At 39.4% G+C, this 21,342-nt stretch overlaps 1 protein-coding gene and 1 long non-coding RNA gene across 3 annotated transcripts in view; one reads left to right on the top strand and one right to left on the bottom strand.

Annotated features, from left to right (window-relative positions):
* The window catches only part of LOC148133406 (uncharacterized), a 69,209-nt gene extending 60,090 nt beyond the window's left edge, over positions 1 to 9,119 (bottom strand). For both annotated transcript variants that reach the window (XR_015746753.1, XR_015746752.1), the window contains exon 1: positions 8,561 to 9,119. This is a non-coding gene — a long non-coding RNA (uncharacterized LOC148133406). The remainder of the gene's footprint in view (positions 1 to 8,560) is intronic.
* Positions 9,120 to 9,509: 390 nt separating this feature from the next.
* SPRED1 (sprouty related EVH1 domain containing 1) overlaps positions 9,510 to 21,342 on the top strand; it is an 82,946-nt gene continuing 71,113 nt past the window's right edge. The window contains exon 1 of the mRNA XM_026664552.2: positions 9,510 to 10,794. Coding sequence (XP_026520337.1) covers positions 10,763 to 10,794 — 32 coding nt within the window. The 5' untranslated portion in view covers positions 9,510 to 10,762. The remainder of the gene's footprint in view (positions 10,795 to 21,342) is intronic.

Below are 21,342 nucleotides of genomic sequence, written 5' to 3'. Positions count from 1 at the left end.
ATGTAAGGTAGGTAGGCTGGCACACACCAAGCTCTTGGCATTGTGCAGCCAACTCTACAAAGTACTCCAAATCTATCAATCAGTGGAAAAATTAGAAGCTTTGCTGGAATTCTGCCTTTCCAAATGGAACATTTTTACTTAATGGATTTCATAATTCTGCAAACAGGCACGAAGTAAGTATTTTTTTTTCTTTTTCTTTCATTCAATCATGTCTGATTCGCAAAAACTGGCTGGACAAATTCCAGCAGTTTTCTTGGCAAGATTTTTCAGAAGTAGCCTGCCATTGCCTCCTTTCTCAGGCTGATAAAAAATGACTGGCCCCATGGTCATCCCTCTGGCTCCATCACCATGGTGGGACTACAACTCACAGTGTCTAGCCCAATGCTTACACCAAACTGGCTCTCACAAGTAGTTAAAATTTCTGCAGCTTATTCTTGGTGCCTTAGACCAAATCAAAATAAGTAGTAATTTACACAGCAATATTAATCAGAGTGCTACAACATTCCTTATTATCAAGCGCTTAAGAGAACCTCTTTCATCAAACCAGAAGTGTACTGTATATTGTGAAGTTTTAAATGTACATATTATGTGACCACTATTAAAAACCTGTTTTTCTGCATTACATTTATTACTGTAACATTTGATATCCAACCTTTCAAGGAAAGTTCTCAAGGCTCCACATCCCAAAGAAAATAAGACTAAAGTTTATTATGTTTCATACAATGCTTTCCATTCATATATAGTTGAAGGACCAGAGGAAAACAGAAATGCAATATCTTTCCTAATGTGCATTGCAAGAAGGTCTATTGGGAAATACAGAATTTACTTTTCAGTAAATAATGGGAATTGAGATGAAAATATACCACTATTTAAGAGTAGCCTAGTCGGAAGAAGCCACTGCTTAAATAACCCTACAAATTAATGGCTACATATTATGTTCTTAAAATAACACTAACCTATTACAACTAAACTTGGATTTTTTAAACTATTTTTTGTAAAGAACAGCTTCCATATATTCACTGGTGTTGATACAGCCTAAAAGGCAAGGGCTTTAAAACATTTATGACCACAAATTTTCATTGATGTCATATGGTGCTCACATAGCAGTCTCAACTTATGATCAAACATAGAAGCTTTATTCTACACATAGAAGCTAACCCAAAAAATTGTTCTAATACCTTTGACCGTACCTGCTTATAACAAACCATTCTGGATAAAAAAAATTACCTCCAGCTCAATGAGTGCATATTAAGAGCCTATTTGCATAAGTGAATAGGATAAAAAAAAGACCCAGTTTAAACCCATCCTAACCAGACAAGTTCCCAGGATGACACAAGATTAATTATTATTTCTAGCACAGACAATATTGCAAGATATTGGAGAAGGGGCAGCAGTGTATACTGTCTTCACTGTGAAAGGGGAAATGGCACATAAATCCAGTAAATAAAATTAAGAAATAAAAAAGAAAATGAATATCTCTTGAATTATCAGTTTGAACATTTATGCCAGAGGTCAATTCCACAAGTCTTAAAGTTGCCAAGTTTGGGGGCCCCTGATTTATGCAAAGCCTTCATTACTGCCTCACCAAGTGCTAGTCCCTTTCTTCTGAACTACTGCTTCCTTTCTTTCGCTAATTAATACTAAAAGACAAGCAAAAAAAAGAAAGAAATCCGCCCATTGTCAGTTTTGATTTCTGTTTTCTGTTGTCATTGGTTTAGTCTTTTTAATTTTTAATCAGAGATTTTTTTCACTGTACTCCTTGACTTTCATTATAGATATTCACATATCATTTGTTTTAGTTATCAGAGTACTATCATTCAATAGGGCAGGTTATGGATGCTTTTTCCTCCCTATTTTGAAACTACACTCAACTTCTTGCAATCTGCCTTCCCTCGATGTATATATTCAGTAAATAGGTTCAATAGGTATATAACCGTATCTCATTCCTTTGACAATCTGGAACTAGTTGTTACACTATGTTCTGTTTTGACTATGATTTTATATCCTATGTGTACATTTTGTGTGAGGACAATGAGATTTCATTTCATTTACTAAACTGTATGGCCAGTCAGCACCTCATGACTCTGATTGGGGTACAATATAAAAACTGTTTAATAATACAGACAACAGAACAATAGACATCTGGAGTAGGGTAGACCAATAATCTCTAAAGGAAGCAATGTGACATAGTCCAAAATGCCTTTGCTTTGCTTTATCCCAAGATCCAGGGAAAAACCCGTTTTGAGGACTCTTTTAAACAAATGTTTGTGGGAGTTGTTCCAGACAGCAGGTACATCAACAGAGAAAGGCACACTTGCTGGGTCCTATCAAGTGAAATTCTTTACGGGATGGGGCCTGAATTATGTACGTGATTATGTATGCGTTAGGATTACCCATATTAATTTAGAATCCTTACTCACAAAGTATTTTCTGAAGATTAAGAGTAAAATATTCCAAACATTTTATTTTACAATGAACAAATTTGGAGGACCATTTAACACATTAAGATTCATCACTCAGAATCTGTATCATAGCATTATCACCATACAATTATTATTTTCAGCTCATTGCAATACCACTTCTAGCTTGTGATGGCTCTAAAAAATTGTGGTTTTAAAAATTAGATGTTTAAACATTTCTCTAACATGGTCAGGCTTAAGACAGGTGGTAAACTGAGGGCTACCTGGGGGCTTGTATGTGGGGGGGAGGTTTTAATTGTCCAGACGTTGTTGCTGGCTTCATGTTGGCAATGAACCTAAAGCAAGCTGTGTGACTCAGTGACAGTTGCAGTCCAGACACTAGAAAGACAAAGAACTAATACACTGGAAAATTGTAGCCATGGATGTCTTGAGTAGTAAGAGATGCTGTTTATTTCTATACAAAATTAATAGATTGAGTGCTTGCTTAAAGTAGCTATTTATCTTTATTATAGCTGAAAATATTTTTGACCATCTTTAAGGGGTAAAATCCATTCTAAAGCAAATTCCCCATTATAAATGGAGCAAAATATGAGTAAATCAATCTTAAAAGCAATCTACGCAATTAAAATGCCAAAGTATTAAACGTCCAATCACAACTGTAACCTCAGGCAGAGCAATTTGCTGATTCACACAATTTGATTGTCAGCTGCATACATTCAACATGCAAAACTTTGTACATTTTAACCTTGGTTAGATTTTCTCTACTTGACTGTCTTTGTGTGTGATGAACAAACCCTGCCTAGTTGTCTATTTGTACTGTGAAACTGGAAAATGGGTTAATTCAGTAATCCAGTTAAGTGTCTTGTGCACATCCATTCAGGGAAAAGTTTGGGTAAATGAATGGAACTTTAGAGCTTTCTTACAACCTGGAAATAATACGCCCTAATGAATTCCAGATGGCTAGGCATGTACAGGGCCACTTCAGAAAAGGTAGTTCTTTAATTAAAAAGAGATTGGGTTTATACATCACACTGGAGTATAATGTGATTTGTTTGAGTTTCCTTTAAGTCTGTTGTGTGAACCAAGCCATTATATTTATAAGCATTAATTTGGTATGTTTTGTGAACATAGCCGAATTTGGTTTGTTCAGTAAGCTATGGTTTACCAATGACTTAAGAAATCGATAATTGACATAGGCATTTCTCTATGCATGACATGAAATTTCACTGGGGTCCTTTGGGAAGAATGGAAAATAAACTGAAGTTAATTCAGTTATTCCTTAAGTTATTCCTGAAATTGATAACATTAAGGACTAGGACAAAAATTCTTACCTGTAATGGGCAAAAATAAAACTCTCCTGTGCCATGTAATCATTTGTTACTGGGGACAAGTAAATTTCCTATAGTTTTTTTTCTGGCGGGTGGAAAGGACCAGGTGGAGATGCAATATCTGAGATTTTCAAGAGTGCAATGACTGTTCCATGTTGCTCTTGCAGACTTACCCAGCATAATTTTCATATCAAACCCAATTGACCCATGATCCTAAATACCAGCTTTTGCCTGAAAATTCTACTAGGGGAAATCTGGCACCTTTTTGAAGTGTTGAGACTGCAGTTTGGAGGATTTCCTAGCCAGGGAAACTAAATGCCATGCTGGCTTGAATTTTCTTGAGTTACACTCCAGTATGAGAGAGGCTGGTTTAAGTATCTAATTCTCTAACAGTAATCTTATTTTCTCCATAGAACATTTGTATGCTGAATCCTGTTTAGAAATTTAATCAACAAGATATCATTGAACTAGTAACATAAGCAGCTAAATACAACTAAATCTGTATTAGCAGAATCTGGGTACTGGCCAGTAACAGCCGAAGGATTTTTAACTGTAGGAAATAAAGTAATAGTAAGGATTCAAGTCTGCACAGGATTGGGCTAATTACATCATGTCAAAGTCGCCAAGAGTTTAAAAGGAATGGCATTATAGCCACTACTAATCATTTTCAAAAGACTATGCAGTAAAAACTATCAATCCTGCTGCAATACAACATTGATTATCCACAAGGCCTCTTCATGGAAGCTTTTACTTATCATAATACAAAAAAGGAATACAAGTATTCATAGTAAAACAACTGCAACCAAAGGATGTTGTTAACATGGTTTAATAAAGAAGTATTTGGATCTAATAATATTTGTGGATGGAAAATGTATATTCAGAACAATTCATTTACCCAGTTGTTTTTTTCTCCATGTGTATATTTCCCAAACAAGGCCATTCCTGTACAGCTAATAAACCAGTGGAATTAATTTTGTTATCAGTGTTATTACATTTATCAGTAGACCAGAACGGTTGGGTGGGATGGAAGGGAAGTGAGAATCAAATCTCTTGAAAACTGAAAATATGTTTTTAAGTTTTGCCTAACCTGGTAAGGAGAAAGCAGCAACTCTCCAATTTAAGAAATGGTATAGAGCAGGGCTGTCAAACTCCTGGCCCATGGCCATGCTCACACCCTGTTTAGCAAAGGCGGGGAAAGTCCCAATACATCATGTGATGCTGCCGTGACATGAGTTTGACACCTCTGGTATAGTGAGATTATCTGGGGTGAATTTGCAACTTTAGCTTGAAGAGAACATAAGAATGAAATTACTCCCGTGATCTCTTCCTGAAGACCTAATCTATAGGATTAGCACTTGCGTGATGTCTCATGGTACCCCTTTCATTTTTATACAGGTAGTCCTCAATTTAAGACTGCAATTGGGAATGGAATTTTTGTTGTAAGTTCTGATGGTTTGTAAGTCAAAGTATCCACTTGACCAGACCTAATTTTACAACTGTTAAGATGGCAGTTAAGCAAATCATGTGGTCATAAGTGCGAAGTCATTCTCCTGCATGGGTGGTTTTTTTTGCCAGAAACCAGCAAAAACATTGCAAATTGCTATCACAGGACCACAAAACATAGCAACCAATTATAAATCTGACCCAATTGCCAAGCACCTGAAATGTGGCAATGTGACTCTGGAAAAGCAATGGTGTAATATTTTACCACAACCGCTTTATGGGTCATAAAACAATTTTTCTGAGGCTATCATAACTCTAAATTGTTGTTAAATAACTGGTCATAAATCAAGGACTGCCTAAATCTACTTTGACCAAACAGATACATGCTTCTAGGAAAGGCTTTATTTCTGTTAAAGTTTTAGCAACCGTTGGTAAGAAAAATTCAGCAGCCTGAGAGAAACCCAATTTAGGTGCCTTTAAAAGAAAACTAGAGGATCAGATGGAGAATAGGACTATCAAAATCTAACATCTTTAAACGGCTTCAAAAATCTAGTTCCAGAATCAGATAGAAATTACCTAAAATATCAAGACAAATAGCTATGATTCTTGTGTTGTCCTTATATTTGAGGGGCTGCCATAGAGAGGAGGTGGGGTCAACCTATTTTCCAAAGCACCTGAAGGCCAGACATGGGATAATGGATAGAAACTTATCAACTTATTCAACTTACAAATAAGGAGAAATTTTCTGACAGAACAATCAACCAATGGAACAGCTTGCTTTCAGAAGTTGTGGGAGATTCATCACTGGAAGCTTTCAAGAAGAAACTGGACTGCCATCTGTCAGAAATGGTGTAGGATCTCCTGCTGGGTGGTGGGGGGGTGGACTAGATCAGCGGTCACCAACCGGTGAGCCTTGAGAAAATTTTGGTGGGCTGCAGAGAAATCTCACCCCCAGAGCACCCCCCCAAAGCAATTAATCCAGGCTGTGCAGAAACACAAGGCTGTGCCGCCACATGGCCCGCAGGAATGCTCCCCGCCCACTCACTCCTTACCTGGCAAACTTGCCTGCTAAAATTGCTATTTTTCCTTTTTCTGACCATCATCTGTTCTGCTGTGCCGGGAGATTTAGATTAGCTAGGAAGCAGGAAATGGTTAGATTAATTGCTTTCTAGCTAGTCTTTAGATCTTCGGCTCTGCTTCCCTTAGGACTGAAGGTTTGCTTGTAAGCAAATTCAGTGCAGACTCACGGCAAGCAAATTTGAGAGACTGAGCTAGCCGATGGCAGATAGATAGATCACTGAATGATTCTGTGAGCAACTCAACCTGCCTGCTTTGCCTGATTTTGGGTAAAAATTACTCTTTTTTAATAAAAAAATTTCAATATTTACATACATGGTGTGTTGTAAGTTAATTTTGTGAGTTTGCTTGCTAGCAAATTTTATGAGTTTGCTTGCAAGCAAATTTTATGTGACAGACTGAGCTAGCCAATGGCAGATAGATAGATCTCTGAATGAATTTGTGATTCTGTGAGCAACTCAATCTGCCTGCTTGCTTTGCCTGATTTTGGGTAAAAGTTGCTTTTTATAAAAAATTCAATATTTATATAAATATTTAAAATATTTACATACAAGCCATGCCCAGCCAGTCACATGACAAAGCCACACCCACAAATTAGGCCACACCCACAGAACCGGTTAGTGGGTCCCTGGGATTTAAAATTATGAGTTTGGTGGTCCCAGAGGTCCAAAAGGTTGGCAACCCCTGGACTAGATGACCTACAAGGTCCCTTCCTATTCTGTTATTTACTTATGCATTTCACAGATGCATCTCATTGGCTTTTATATGACAAAAAGTGTTGACTGAAGTAGGTCTGCTCCAGCAGAACTTTCTTTCCTTTCCAGAGTTTAATAAAGAGCCATACGGTCTGGAGTCTGGACCGTATGTGATCTGTCACTGAATTTGATCTGGTTGCCCCAATTGGAAGAAATGGGTGTTCTCAGGAAGACAGTCAACATCTGGATAGGCCATTAATATGAAGAAGTCTGTTTCTTTCAACTTGTCAAACCACATCCTTGCTGAAAAAGATAAAACACTGAAACATGCTTGTCAACCATTCTTTAAACTATCTGAATCACAAGAAAAACATTTAAACATGCATGAATATTTTGATAGGATTGTATTTTACATGAAAAAAATGAAAATGAAGCAAATACTACAAAGTAATCTTATTCTGCAACAGATGCTGCAACAGTTATAAGGGCGAAGAACAGTTGTGACATTTTTCAGTGATAGTATAACTTTGGTCTCTAAACGAACTGTTGTAAGTTGAGGACTATTCAGAGATAAAAATTTAGTAAGTTAGGAAAAGTGTGCCAAACGAGACCTCTGATATTTGTTCTTAACCCTTAATAATAGTCTCTGGGTCATATGACTGTGAATGGCCCAGAATGAAACAGTCATCAATTTTTGAGCCCTTGCCCAACAAATCTGTCCCAAAAAGAATATTTTTTTCCTAATTTTTTGTCTTTAAAAATCTCGATCTTTCCTGTCCCACCAAAACTGACAGAGTTAATAAACACTTCTTTGATCTCAACTATTTATGATCAACTGGACTTCACTCCAACATATGACAGTGATCTAAAAGAAATTGTATAGTATGCTGCTGAGGGTCAGATGCCGTCAGCTGGAGAAGGAAAACACCACAAAACATCACAGTCAATTGACTTATATCACAAATAGTCAAGTCTCACTCACAGGCTGGAGTCAAGATGAAAACACATAAGAGTATAGTAGGAAAATAGTTGTGGCATGACTCTTCCATGGTTAAGACCAGAAGAGGAAAGTTTCTCAACTCCATTGTTTTCCACCAGTGTTTTTCAATCCCCTGAACCTAAAGATGTGTGGACTTTAACTCCCAGGATTGAAGCTGAAATCCACATAACCTAAATGCTAGCTGGAGAATTCTAGAAGTTGAAATCCACACATCTTAAAAGTTGCTGAGATTATAAAAGACTGGTCTACACACAGCCTCTGGCATTTATACCCAGCATATCCAGAGGTTGGGGATTTGGAAACAAATGAACACCACATTAGGAATGCTTGCAAGGACTTTAGTATTCTTTCAGTCACTCCTTAGAAATGCATGCCAACATTTAGCAGCCTCCTCAATTCTAACTTCCTGTAGAATTGAGAAACGCCTCTCAACCCCACGTGGGGAGAGGAGGAAAAAAAATGCTGGTTACTTGAATGAAAATCGGAATGCAAGACAGGAATGCATGCTCAGGATAGGAAACTCAACTAGCGTAGGGAAACATTACATAACGATATAAGAGCGTCCTGCTCTCATCCCAGATCAAAGACACCGCTTACTTAATCATCCCGGCTGGTTGACATTGCACCATTCGTCTTCAGCAGCAAAGCAACTTTTGGCTGAATTAACTTGATTCCAGCTGGGCAGCCCTGGCTTCCACGCAAGATACAGATTTCTAGAATAGTAGCTTGTGTAACAGAAGGGGAAGAGTCACTCACGTCCCAAGGGTGAGAAAATCTTCCCAGCTTTGGACAAAAGGGAAGGACTTCAAGAGACAATGCGGTGGTTTTGTTTTTGTTTTTTTTGCAAAACTTCGCTCCACTATTCCAGACTTCCCGTTCACCCTCCTACCCCCACCCCCACCCTCGGGTACATGAAGTACTCAGCCGCTTCAAAGTCTCAAGAGCCCCCCCCTCCCACTCCGGAAAAGAGCGGGTGCGTGTTGAATTGTGCAGAACACCAGATATCCCTCCGCTTCCACCGTGCAACACTTCCAACAACATCACACACACACACAAAACCGAAGGAAGGGCGAACTATTTTCAGGAAACTAGTAGAAATCAATTGGCCGTCCAGGAAGGGAGCGGGGATTATTGCCCTTTCCCTTCTCATTTTTGGCCTCGGTAAAACTACCCCCTTTTTTTTTTTATTGAGAGAGAGAGAGAGATTCTTGCAGTGTCGGCAGGCGGGCGACTCAAGAACCGGAGAGCCTTCGCAAACTGATAATCCGAGATTGATCGGTGGAGCAGACTCGGTCTCACGGCTCCTCTTAAGCTCCTCCCTTTGGAAGTCGGCTCGGGCCCCGATCCGTGCGGGCCTTCAAAGCCTTTAGTAAGGGTTGGGGGAGAGAGCTCTAGCTCCCTCCCTCTGCGCTTAGAGCAGTGCACTTTACTCAAGACCACCCCATGAACTAAAAATTCCATGCCTGAGATACAATACTGAGCTTTGCCCGGCGGGAGGGGGGGGACGGGGACAGGTCGCTATCCCTTCAAGCATGTTGGTTGCATGTGCTTGGGGAACGGAAAGGAGCTCTCTTCCCCGCCCGTCGACGGCTCTCCGCTACCAAATACAGTGGATCAGCTAAGGGAACGGAGCCAAGTGGTTTGTAGCACTTTTTGGGAGCGAGCGAAGGGGGGTCGTTGTGTGCGACCGAAGCAGGCCGGGGCTGCTCCCTCCGCACGCCCACCCACCCACCCCTCCTCTCACCACCCCCACCGCCGACGGTGTGCAGCCGAGGGTTCATGCCGCTCCCCTGACAGCAGCTTCCCGATCGGCCCTTTGGCCAAGACTCTGAGATCGCCTTTGGCCTCCCGGCCTTGGCGGCGGAAGGAGCTTAAAGTCAACGCTTCCGCCCAGTTCTCCCGAAGGAGGGGGCTGGGGAAAGCGGCGCGGTTCCTTCTGGGGGTTGGGGCGCCGTGGTTAAAGTTGCTTTTCCTTCTGCTCCGGAGAGGGGACGAGAGTCCTGCTCTTTCGTCCGCTTGGCTTCTTCCTTCTCAACCACCAGCTGCTGGTGACGCATCCGCCCTCCCTCGTCTCCGGGCTGCTTTAAAATACACCCTCCCCCTTCTTCTTCTTCTTCTTTTTTTTTTCCACCTTCCCTCCTCCCTCCCTCTTCCTCTCGCTCCGGGCTGAATTAGTTCCTCTCCCAGTGTGGCGTCTGCTTGCTCCCAGAGCTCGTTTCTTCTTCTTCTTTTTTCGCGCGCTCTGCGATTTGGGGCCGCCGGTTCCTGTTTGTGGAGTCTAGAGGAATTTCGGTGACTCTCCTTTTCCTTTCTGGCAGCAAGAGAGGGAAAGGCAACGGCGGCGGCGGAGGCCAGTGTGCGGATGAAGGACCTGCTGCAGGAGCGGGCAATGTGGGCTTCTGTCCGGGTGCAGCTGCAGCTCCACAAGGACGTTGGTCGGGAGCTGCGCTGCAGCTGAGCGAAGGGGCTCCGCTCGTCACCGCCGCCACCGGGATCGGCGACGGTCAACCTTTTCCAAGCGGGGGAAAAAAGAAAAAAGAAAAAGCAGAAGCTGCGATCGGTGCCGCTGACGCCCCCCTCCCCCCCCTTGCAAAAGCCAGTCTGAGTCTCCGGAGGAAGGCTGCTGTTTTAACACACACACACACACACAAACTCAAGGATTGAGGCCATTCTGGAGGAAGGGTGCGAAGGGGGGCTAGATCTGGGGTTTAACAATGGTGGGGCTTCTGGTGAGCTCCTGCTGCGCCCTGGCCGCGTCGGTGCTGCTCCATCCCGGTTTGGGATCTCGGTGAGGAAAAAATGAACGAAGAGACGGCGAATTCTAACCAAGAGTAAGTTGCCTTTCATCTCTACTGATTGGGTTGATTAAGAGGACGGTCCCTTTCCCTGGTGCCCCCACCCCCGTTGCCGTGCAGCTTTTCTCTAGCCGAAATGCTTGTCTCTTGCCTAATTATCTATAGGAAATCTCGTTTTATTCCCTTGCTTTGGAAAGTCACGGCAGTCTGGGATATGGCGGGAGGTGGTGGTGGTGATGTTTATGCTTATCCCGGATTAGCAATGGCCTATACTCCGCCTCTTGATTAACCTTTTTTTTTTCTCATGTGTGTGTTTTATATTTCGAGTAAAGTGTGGGAGCTGCTTCATCCTGTAGGAAACTGGCCCTGAATTTTAATTGGATGAGTCAGTCAGTATAACTATTGTTAAACCTTCCCCTGAAGCTTACTTTTATAATGAGCTGTTAAGACGTTTCCTCCATGAACTAGAAATTGGAATAAAGAGGATGCTTCACATATTTACAATAATCGATTTCTAATAGGAAGTAAGCCCCTTTGAGTTCATTCCCAGATGAGCTGTTTTAGGATTTGTAGCATTCATGGGTTTGCAGAATGGCAATTTTCAAAACATTTGTTGCAAGTAAAGTGAAACATCTTTATTATAAATGGAAAGCACGCTAGCCTTGTCACAGATCCTGAACTTTCCCAATTCTTTTAGGCAATGAATGTTGACATTACCTATGACGCCTACATTTTTAATAGTTACTGTTATTTTAAGGAATGAATAACAAATTATTTATTGGATATATTTTGAATTATGAAAAAAGCATTTCCCCCCCACAAATGTCTGCGGTAGTTAAATGTTAGACATAATTCTTGGGTTTGGGTGGGGAAGAGACACTTGTCACTTGCAGATGCCCTTCCAAATAAAACAGTAATCCTTTCAGATGTGTTGGTCAGAACCTTGTTCTTTTGTTATGTGCTTTATTCTTAAACTAAAACGTCAGTGGATGAACCTAGACTGCAATAGACAAAGTACAAAACATTTGTACCCAGTCACTTGATAAGGTGAAGTGTTGCAATACTGCTAGAACTGCGAGGGAAGCAGCCGCCGCCATATTTTCTTTTTTTGTGAATTGTTCTAATTTGCATACCACAGTTTTCATTCATAAAAAAATAATTAAACCTTCGCCAGTTTTGCCATTGCGGGTCCTGCTTGACAGGGAGTGGACTTTTCGTAGAAAGGTTAAAAAAAAGATTAATCGGTACAAGAGTTAGGATTCTCTGGTTTCTTGTGTTGAAAAATGCTGCTTCTCTAGTTGTTGACACTGTTATGTGGGAAATATCAGCTCGGGAAGTGCTGAGAGCACGTGATCCACTCCATTCATAAAATACCTGGCTGGCCATTCACAATGCAGTGCACTGTCTACATGGAGCAATTTCCAGATCAAACCTGATTTTTTTTTTTTTTTTTTTTGAGGAAGATAATACATCTTACAATGTATATCAGCATTACTTTTCTGGCAAATGCATAGAAAAGTAGCATGCTTTGAAAAGAAAATTTAAGGGAATTCCAGTAAAACGGTAATGACACTGGGGATTGTTGCTCTTTATTTTAAAGTGCAGAATATTCCAGTATATGCTTCACTTTTAAGATATAGCACATCTAACAGTAGTTATAAATGAAGGACAAATGGTTGCATGAAAGTTGTTACATGAAACACAATTGAGAATTAAAAAGCTTGACTGCAATTCTTGTAGCTCTTGGCATATACATTGTACATATACAATTGTACATATACAATCTGCTTTAATTTCAGAAATTTTAATATATTTGGCAATGAAATTTTAATTTAATAAATAGTTGTGTTTTTATAGCTCTCTCAATTGTCACTTAAGCATTTTCAATCAGCAGGAATGTTATAAGCATAAATCTTTTGACCAACACTTGAAATTCTGGGATAGAAAAACGATTATAATGTAAAATATGTTGAAATTTTTTTTAGTTAGTGGCACATTCATTATTCTTTTGTTCTTACAACAAAATATATTATAGTTAAAAGTGCTATGTTGTTAGCTGATATTCCACCCATACTTAACAGACTGCTTTTTTTTCCTGAAATGTGGTAACCAATTATTTAGTTAATGTTAATTCACATAAATTTTGTATTAAAAAGCTCATATTCTATTGAATTGCACAAGTCCACACTTTGTTATTAAAATATAGATCTACAGTAATATCAACTAATATTTAACACTCTAATAGGCACAGTCTAGCAGAATTGGGTTCTAATATAATAAAAGTGTATGTGCGCACATACACATACACACTTCCTCCAAAGAATTTGCCATGAACAGCCAGTAATATTTTCCAGTGAGCATATTTTTTATTTTTACTTTTCTGGTTATGTATTTATAGTTATATGAGTTTTTTTAAAAAACAACAACAGAGAACTGCCAGAGCATTTTACTCAGCCAGAGAAAGCATTTTATGGTTGAATAATGCTGTGCATTATGTGAACAGAATTGACAAATACTTGCTAATTCAAGCTTGCATTGTTTGTGTTTAAACATCCAGATCATAGCAATGATTTTTTTTTTTAAAAAAAAAATACTGCTTGCTTTAAAGGGTCATACTACTGGCATTTTTCATAGTATTCGGCCATTGGATTAATCAGAAGCTAATATTTTTTCATAAGTACAGATCAAGTAAATACTTTTTGCTTATGAAGTTAAAATTGTATTATTGATTCTGAATAATTGATGTTGTGAAGGCCATTTTAGGAAACGTATTTTAAATTATAGGTCCATCTTAGCATATATTTTACCTGGTTTCTTTTTAGTTTTCACTTGAAGCTGTCCCAAAGTACCATTCTAATTCAGAGTTTATTCCTAAAAACCATTTTATTGGCAAAGTATAGTATTCTTAGGTTATGAGTGAAAGGCTAAAATTGTAACTATTTCCCCCCTATTTTTTTAGCAAAAATCCTGAAACTTACTGTTTTATTGTCTTGTTCTCACATAAACCTGGTTGCAGTAACCTCTTGCGTACAGTTAATCATATACAGTTGACAGTTAGTGAAAGGACTTTCATTTCGATCGAGTTTGCTCTCTAACTTTGCAATGTGCCAGAAAGTCTGACTTTATTATTAAAGGTCAGAAATGCTTTGTTAATGTTATTTGGGGAAGATTTGGCTGAAAATCACGCAAGGGTAAATGAAAGAACTAAATATCTTAAAATGAGGACAGCTATTTGAATAGCTCTGTTGTAGGTTGGAACTAATGTAGCTTTGCCAGCTGCATATGTGATGGCCTACATATATGCTTCTTGATTTTACGATCCAGCTTTTATTATGACATGACTTTCAAGGAATGCTTATTGTACATTTACAGAAGAACTAAAATGTTGATATTGCAGACATTTCATTGATAATGAAATTTAATTGACATTTTGTGTGTGTTAAGCACTGGTTGTATGAAGTTTTAGATTTAAAATATAAAGATTTGCCTACTTAATAAAGTTCTTTCAATAATAAATAGCAGCATGTATCCATATGACTATTTGCATTTTATGGAGACAGAAGTTACTTAACGTTGGTGTCCATTTTATATATTGATAACTATGTTTATACTTATACCTGTTATCTTATAATCGCTTGACAAAATAAATAAATAAATAAACTCGGTATATTTATTTATTTATAATGTTGATTGACTGTCCATCTTACCATAGAGTAATTCTGGGCAGCTTACAGTCATAAAAATATATCTATACATATACATTTTAAAAAACCAAACATTAAAATCTAAGGAAATGTATAAGCCTAATATATTAAGAAAACTCAAACTTTATGGTATTTATTGTTAATGCCTTATATTGTTAATGCATATTGATATCTTCAGTAAAATAGTTTACTTAATAAGTTGCAAAAAGAACATTTGCAATGAAAAGAGCATGAAAATTAGAAAAGAGAAGTAAAAGTTAAGTAGCACTAAAATCAGCATAAGCCGAAGGAAAAAATAAATGAAAAAAATAAATATTAGCTTGAAGTAAGGAAACGGAGACGATAAATTGAAAGTTATAAATGGTATCAATACATGTCATTTCATGTAGTAATTATTGTAAAGGAATTAGATGTGATACATTTTAAAATTTTAAACATCTCTGTAAATATTTAATTGAAATAAACCCTGCTGAAGTTACCATTGTACTATGTTGTAAACTTTTTTGCACCTAAATAAACACAATTTTAAGAATATTTGGTATTTATAGTTCAGCTACAAGATGAAAACAATGACATTCCTACATAAACCCCATTTATTTTTACTATTTTTTATTTGAAATGTGCTTTCCTTGCATTATGGTAGCCCTCGAAACCCCTCCAGACTTTACATGGAATCATTTTTTTCTGATATTGGTAGGAGTCTTATGAGTATCTTCTATAAAGGTATAAAAAAGGAAATAGTAACAACCACATTTGAATATTTCTTCTTTTTTTAAAATGGAATACAGTAGCTAGAGTGGTGACATTACCCAGTATGGTTTCAATTGCTGTGGGAGACGCAATTCCAAACATTCTTACAACACTGAATATTGTAAAATTTACTTTTGAATATTGATAGGACTGTGCATCAACCACAATTGAGCCCAAAAGTTATGTTGCTAAGAGAAACAGTTGTTAAGTGAGTTTGCTCCATTTTATGACTTTTCTTCCCATATTTGTTAAGTGAATCATTGCATATCTTAAGTTAATAACATGGTTGTTAAGTGAATCTGAATTCCCCATTGACTTTGCTTGTCAGAAGGTCACAAAAGCTGATCACATGACCCCAGGACATTGCAACTATCATAAATATGATCCACTTGCTAAGCATCTGAATTTTGATCATGTGACCATGGGGATGCTGCAATGGTCAAAAGGGTGAAAAATGGTCATAAGTCACTTTTTTCAGTGCCGTTGTAACTTTGAACAGTCACTAAATGAACTATTGTATGTCGAAGACTACCTGTATAAATAAAGGTCTGATTAGAGTCAAATGAAAGTGAATTCAAATCTTTATCAAGTCAAGTTTACTGTAATTCCTAGTGACGAGGTATGGAAAGAATTCAAAATAGGCATTTCACAATGTTACATGCTTGTCATGTTGCATACTTCTACATCACATGAATACTTTTGAATGCCTTGCACAGCAAAGCATAATGCTAACAACACAGACATATCCATGTTGTCTTTTTGATGACAGGATGGAAATGGTTTGCCATTACCTTCCTGTAGGAAGTCTTGTCAACTTTGTAAGGATTTCCTGGTAGTCTCCCATTCTGACATTAATCTTGTCTGACCCTGCTTAACTGTTTCAGGATCACCCAAGATTGCCCTAGTGCCATGATGGTGAACCTATGGCACCCATGCCACAGGTGGCATGCAAAGCCATTTGTGCCGTCACATGAGCCTTGGGCAGACTTACCTCACTGCGCGTGTGCACACCTCACAGCTGATTTTTGACCTCCCAGAGGCTTGAAGACAGCTTCTGCAGCCTTTGCAGGCCGAAAATAGGCTCGTTTCATCACTTCCTGTAATACCGGAAGTGACAAAACGGGCCTATTTTTCAGCCTGGGTGCAGGTAAGGGGGCAGTGGTGAGGGTGTTCGCAGGGACTGCCTTCTGGGTGCTGGCACATGAGCGTGCGCAAGCCCACCCAATGTTTGCCACAGGAGCCCAAAAAGGTTAGTCTCCACTGCCCTAATGCTTCTATTGGCTGAAACTGAAGGATACCCATCCTCATTGAAATTAAAATAAAAGGATTGGGATAATTTTTTCTATTAGTTTTTAGTTTCTTAGGGCAAGTTTAGTGTATAAATGCAAAGAGCAAAATTCTCTTATTTCAATGTCATGTTTAGAACATTCTGACTCATTAAAAGGAATTAAAATGAATCATTTTTAAAAAGCATGAATTTGCCATATTGATCCTTTGAGTGTAATCCCTAAAATAGCTGTTCCAAAAGTCTTTCATTCTGGTTTTCATTTAAACCATTGGCTGCTTATTTATAAAAAAATAATAATAAAAAGTGATCATGATCAGAATTTCTGTTGCTAAGCAACATTGTCGTAAAGTGTGTGATCATGTTGCTGTGTTGCTTAGCAACGACAGTCTCCATTGCCATTGTTAAATGAATCCCACTGGTCATTAGGTGGAAATCCAACCCAAGCTATTCCCAGCTTGGTTTCTCTCAGCATTGAGCCTTGGTAAGGTAAGGGACTGCCTTGTCTGTTCTTCTGCCATTCCCCCCACCTGCCTATCTCTCTCCCCTCATGTCCCTTTTGGTCACCTGACATAGCAGTACTCTTTAGTGGTGGCAGCGCTAGGTTTTCGGCAGTCTCAGCTGGCCACCATTGCTCCTGGGCCTCTACTTCAGCCCCAGTGCTGCTGCCATGGAGTACTATCTTAAGTCCTGTGCTGTAGCAGCTGTCACAATGCAAAGCTCCCACCACGCGTTTCACCAACCTTGCTGCACCCAGCTGATCTTTATCGTCTTCTCAACGCATCATGAGGATGGAATGCATGAATCGGAGAACGGTGCGTGTGGCCTTTTTGCAAGACTTCAAAATCCTTCCAAAGCATTGTGAGAATGGTGCATATGATTTGGAAAATTCTCCAAATGCTATTTGGGCAATGCATAGCCATCATCTGCTTCACATGGGGCCAGACTTGCCAGCAGTGGAAGAATGACAGTAAAGGGTAGCAGGGCCTGAGGAGGTGGTGGAGGCTTTGAGCTGTGGCGCTGGGATAGATGGCTGCAGCACGGAGCTCCTTGATGGAACTGAGGCTGAAGTGGAGGCATGGGGTTGTGTTGGTGACCTGAGACAGCTGAAGGCCCTAAGGCCTTTAGTTCAGCTTCAGTTTGCTGTTACAGCCAAAGATTGCCACTGTACAGGGCATCCAAAGGACAGAGGTGGGGAGGAGATAACTGGGTGGGGAGAATTAAATGCTCCTGTGGTTGTAAGTACAAGCAGGCTGCCAATCACCTAAATTTTGTTTACCTGATCATAGGAGTGCTGTAGCAACTGTAACTTCGGGGATCACTTGTACATACTCTTTGTTCAGCACAACTGTAACTTCAAATGGTTGCTGAACAAACAGTTATTAAGTGAGTACTACCTATACTTCAGTCTTCCTTGGATAGAAATGGGATCTATTTCTATTTCTATTGGATAGAAATAGGATCCATTTTTTATTAATGGATGGAAATCAATCAAGGAGAGAAGCAACCTGGAATTAAGGAGAAACTTCCTAACATTGAGAACAATTAACCAGTGGAAAAGTTTGCTGTCAGAAGTTATGGGTGCTTCATCACTGGAGGTTTTTAAGAGGGCAGTGGACAGCCATTTGTCTGAAATAGTATAGGGCCATGATGGCGAACCTATGGCATGCGTGCCACAGGTGGCACGCAGAGCCATTTGTGCAGGCACAACAGCCCCAGGCAAACTTATCTCACTGCACACGCACACGCCTCCCGGATGATTTTTGGCCCATTTGAGGCCTTTTTCAGCCTACCTGATGCTTGAGGGAAGCCTTTGCAGGCTGCAAAATAGGCCCGTTTTGTCACTTCCAGTATTTCTGGAAATACAGGAAATGATGAAACGGGCCTACTTTTCCGCTTGCAAAGGCTGCAGAGGCTTCCCTCAAGCCTCACGTAGGCCGAAAAAGGCCTCAAACGGGCCAAAAATCAGCTGGAAGGCGCAGTGCAGGTAAGGGGGTGGTGGGGATCACGCGTGCATACACGGGGTGGGGGGGTTCACGCACATTGCCTTCTGGGTGTTGGCATGCAAGCGCTAGCATGCACACAATTTTTGGCACAGGAACCCAAAAAGGTTAGCCACCACTGGTATAGGGTCTCCTGCTTGAGCAGGGGTTGGGCTAGAAGACCTCTAGTGTCCCTTTCAGCTGTATTCTGATTGATTTATAAAAAACAGATTCTCTAAATTATCAGTTTCCTTGCCACAGTGAAATGACAGACATTTATTTTCATTTTAGCCATTATAACTTAATGACATGAGAAGGTTATTTTTATTGTTGGAAACTAAATTTCGCAGTCTTGTTTGATGCCACAAATAAATTAGCTGGAGTTACTGTCTTGTTAAAACTGCTTTAATTGGAACAATTTTAATCTTTTAGGTATAGGTTTCAGCTAACTTCATAAAGTAAGCTTCCATATTTTAAAAAGGGGATAGCAAAAGTAATCCAGGAGAAAAATAAATTCATTATGTCATCAGTGTCAAGTGACTTTTGCATGCTAAATAAAAGGCACTTGCCATCGTTTATTGGACTTCTGATATTCCAACTGTCTAGCAAGGGTTGCTAGAATTTTGCCATTGAAACACATTCTCCTATTTTAAGAATGATTGATAATCTTAGTCCTTCAAATCCAGGACTACGAGCAAGGTTGCATTCAGCCATAATGAAAAAATAAATTTTGAATTTGATTACAGTCTGAATCTGAAGCCTGTCTCCATGTTTAATAAATGAATTGAAGTATGCCATTTCATTCCTTATATCATCAGCTTAAACATCTTTTTTTCAAAGCCGAACCGCACACACCTATAAATGCTCACCCAATGTTGCTATGGCAATGGAAACATTTCTGCATACTTAACAAGCCAAAGTCAGGTAATAGAAGCTTTGCAAAAATAAGTTCAGTTAAGTATTTGCCTAGGGCATTGAAAAATAAAGTTGCTCATAAAAGCTACTTATCAAAACAAAAAAAGCTTAGTGGATTTAATAAACTTGTTATAGTTTAGGTAGTCCTCTGATCTAACAATATTATTAAGGTTGGAGATTTTTCAGCAAATAGGGTAAACATATTGCTGCAGAATGATGATTTCTTTGTTAAGCGGGTGTTGTGCAACATGGGTCATGCTGCATACAGTAATAAGATGAAATACAATCCAGCTATCAAAAGTTGAATTACAGTTACATTCAATAAGTACTTCATTTCTGTCTATTTGCATGAACAAGCTTTGTACACGTGTGGTTTTAAACTAAGGGCAGTAGCATTAATGTATATAAAATAAATATAAATAATATATAAAATATATATTGTCTAAGATTTTATTGCTGCCTAAATATATTTCTAGGAAAGCTGTCTTGTAAAATTCATCAATCATTTTATTAAAGCCTGCTATTTTAAAAGGAGTGCTTGTTTTATAATGAAGTCTGACCTTGATTATAGCTAACTTTGGTTTACTTGTAACCAGATTTTTTTGTAACCAGTGTTGTTGGCCTGCTTGCTCTGTGGGGATTATGTTGCAGAATTCAGGGCAGCAGGGGCTCCTTATCAAGGGATCCTAAAGTCCTATCAAGATTCAAGGGAAGTACTTTATTATTTCTTCCCCTTCTGGTGCTTTCTGCTTTTAAACTTATTCTGTAGAAACCAGTGGGTGTCAAACTGAATAACAGTTTGCAGTATCTTTTGCCTGTTTCTAGTCCCCATCAGAGGCTCATTTCTCCCTGTCAGAATTAGTAGCAGCATAGCTTGCTATAGAAAGACCTGTAGTACTGCATCTCTAGTCACTAATCCTGGAGAAAGTTCATAGTAACTTGGCAATATCTTCCTTTCTTTTTGCTTTCATGATTGGAAATGAGACTTAAAGAGGACTCTCAGAATTGTTTTTTCAACAGGTGTTGACAGATTGATATGCTAAAGCAGGGCTGACAAACTTGTGCCCTGCCAGCCAGATGTCTCACGTGCTGGCCATGCCCACCCCCGGTTTACTGAAGGAGGAAAAAAGTCCCAATATATCATATGACGCCGCCATGATGATGTAAGTTTGACACCCTTGTACTAAAGGAAGGGGTGGGATTCAAACTTTTAACAACCGGTTTTGTGGTCATGTCTTAGTTGGTGGCATGGCTTGGTGGTCATGTGACTGGGTGGACGTGGCTTGGCGGTCATGTTATTGGCTGGGTGTGGCCAACTCAATATCACTCACATCGAGGCACGCATCTCCTCGCCTGGCCTCTCATGACTGTGGGGATGCTGCAACAGTCGTAAGTGTGAAAAATGGTCATAAGTCATTTTTTTCAGTGCCATTGTAATTTTGAATGGTCACTCCACACAAGCAAAGTATCAGCAAAGGAGGGGAAAAAAATTCCAGAGAAGTTCCTGAGACAGGAAGACTAGTCGTGCCAAGAATGTAATAAGGGTTAACGGAGAGGCAGTTTCTGTAAGCAATACCAGAATGTTTCCTTCCTGCCTTCCTTACAGGATTAGGCCAGTAATTTCTTCTAACAACCGGTTCTCCAAACTGCTTAGAGTGTTAACAACCGGTTCTAGCAAATAGGTGCAAACTGGTAGAACCCCACCCCTGGCTAAAGGGTTTCTGGTTAATAGTTGCAGGGGTGGAAGATTGATTCATTGGTTGTGTTTTCTTATTCAGTATGCAGATGGTAGTAAGGGCTTAGATGCTAGTTCAGCTGTTGCTGGCCCTTGAACAAATTGCAGTTGCCTATTTTTCCTTATGTAAAAGATTTGTCTCAATATTGATAGAACGAGTGTGTTCAACATTTTGGACTAAGCATTCAAACTGTGAAACACTTGCAAAATGTC

This window comes from Notechis scutatus, chromosome 1 (assembly GCF_049901735.1).
Source record: "Notechis scutatus isolate UNSWTSFEM ecotype Mainland chromosome 1, rNotScu1.2, whole genome shotgun sequence".
Taxonomy (NCBI): domain Eukaryota; kingdom Metazoa; phylum Chordata; class Lepidosauria; order Squamata; family Elapidae; genus Notechis; species Notechis scutatus.
Note: the sequence above shows the minus strand (reverse complement) of the source record. Positions and strands in the feature narration are given on the sequence as shown.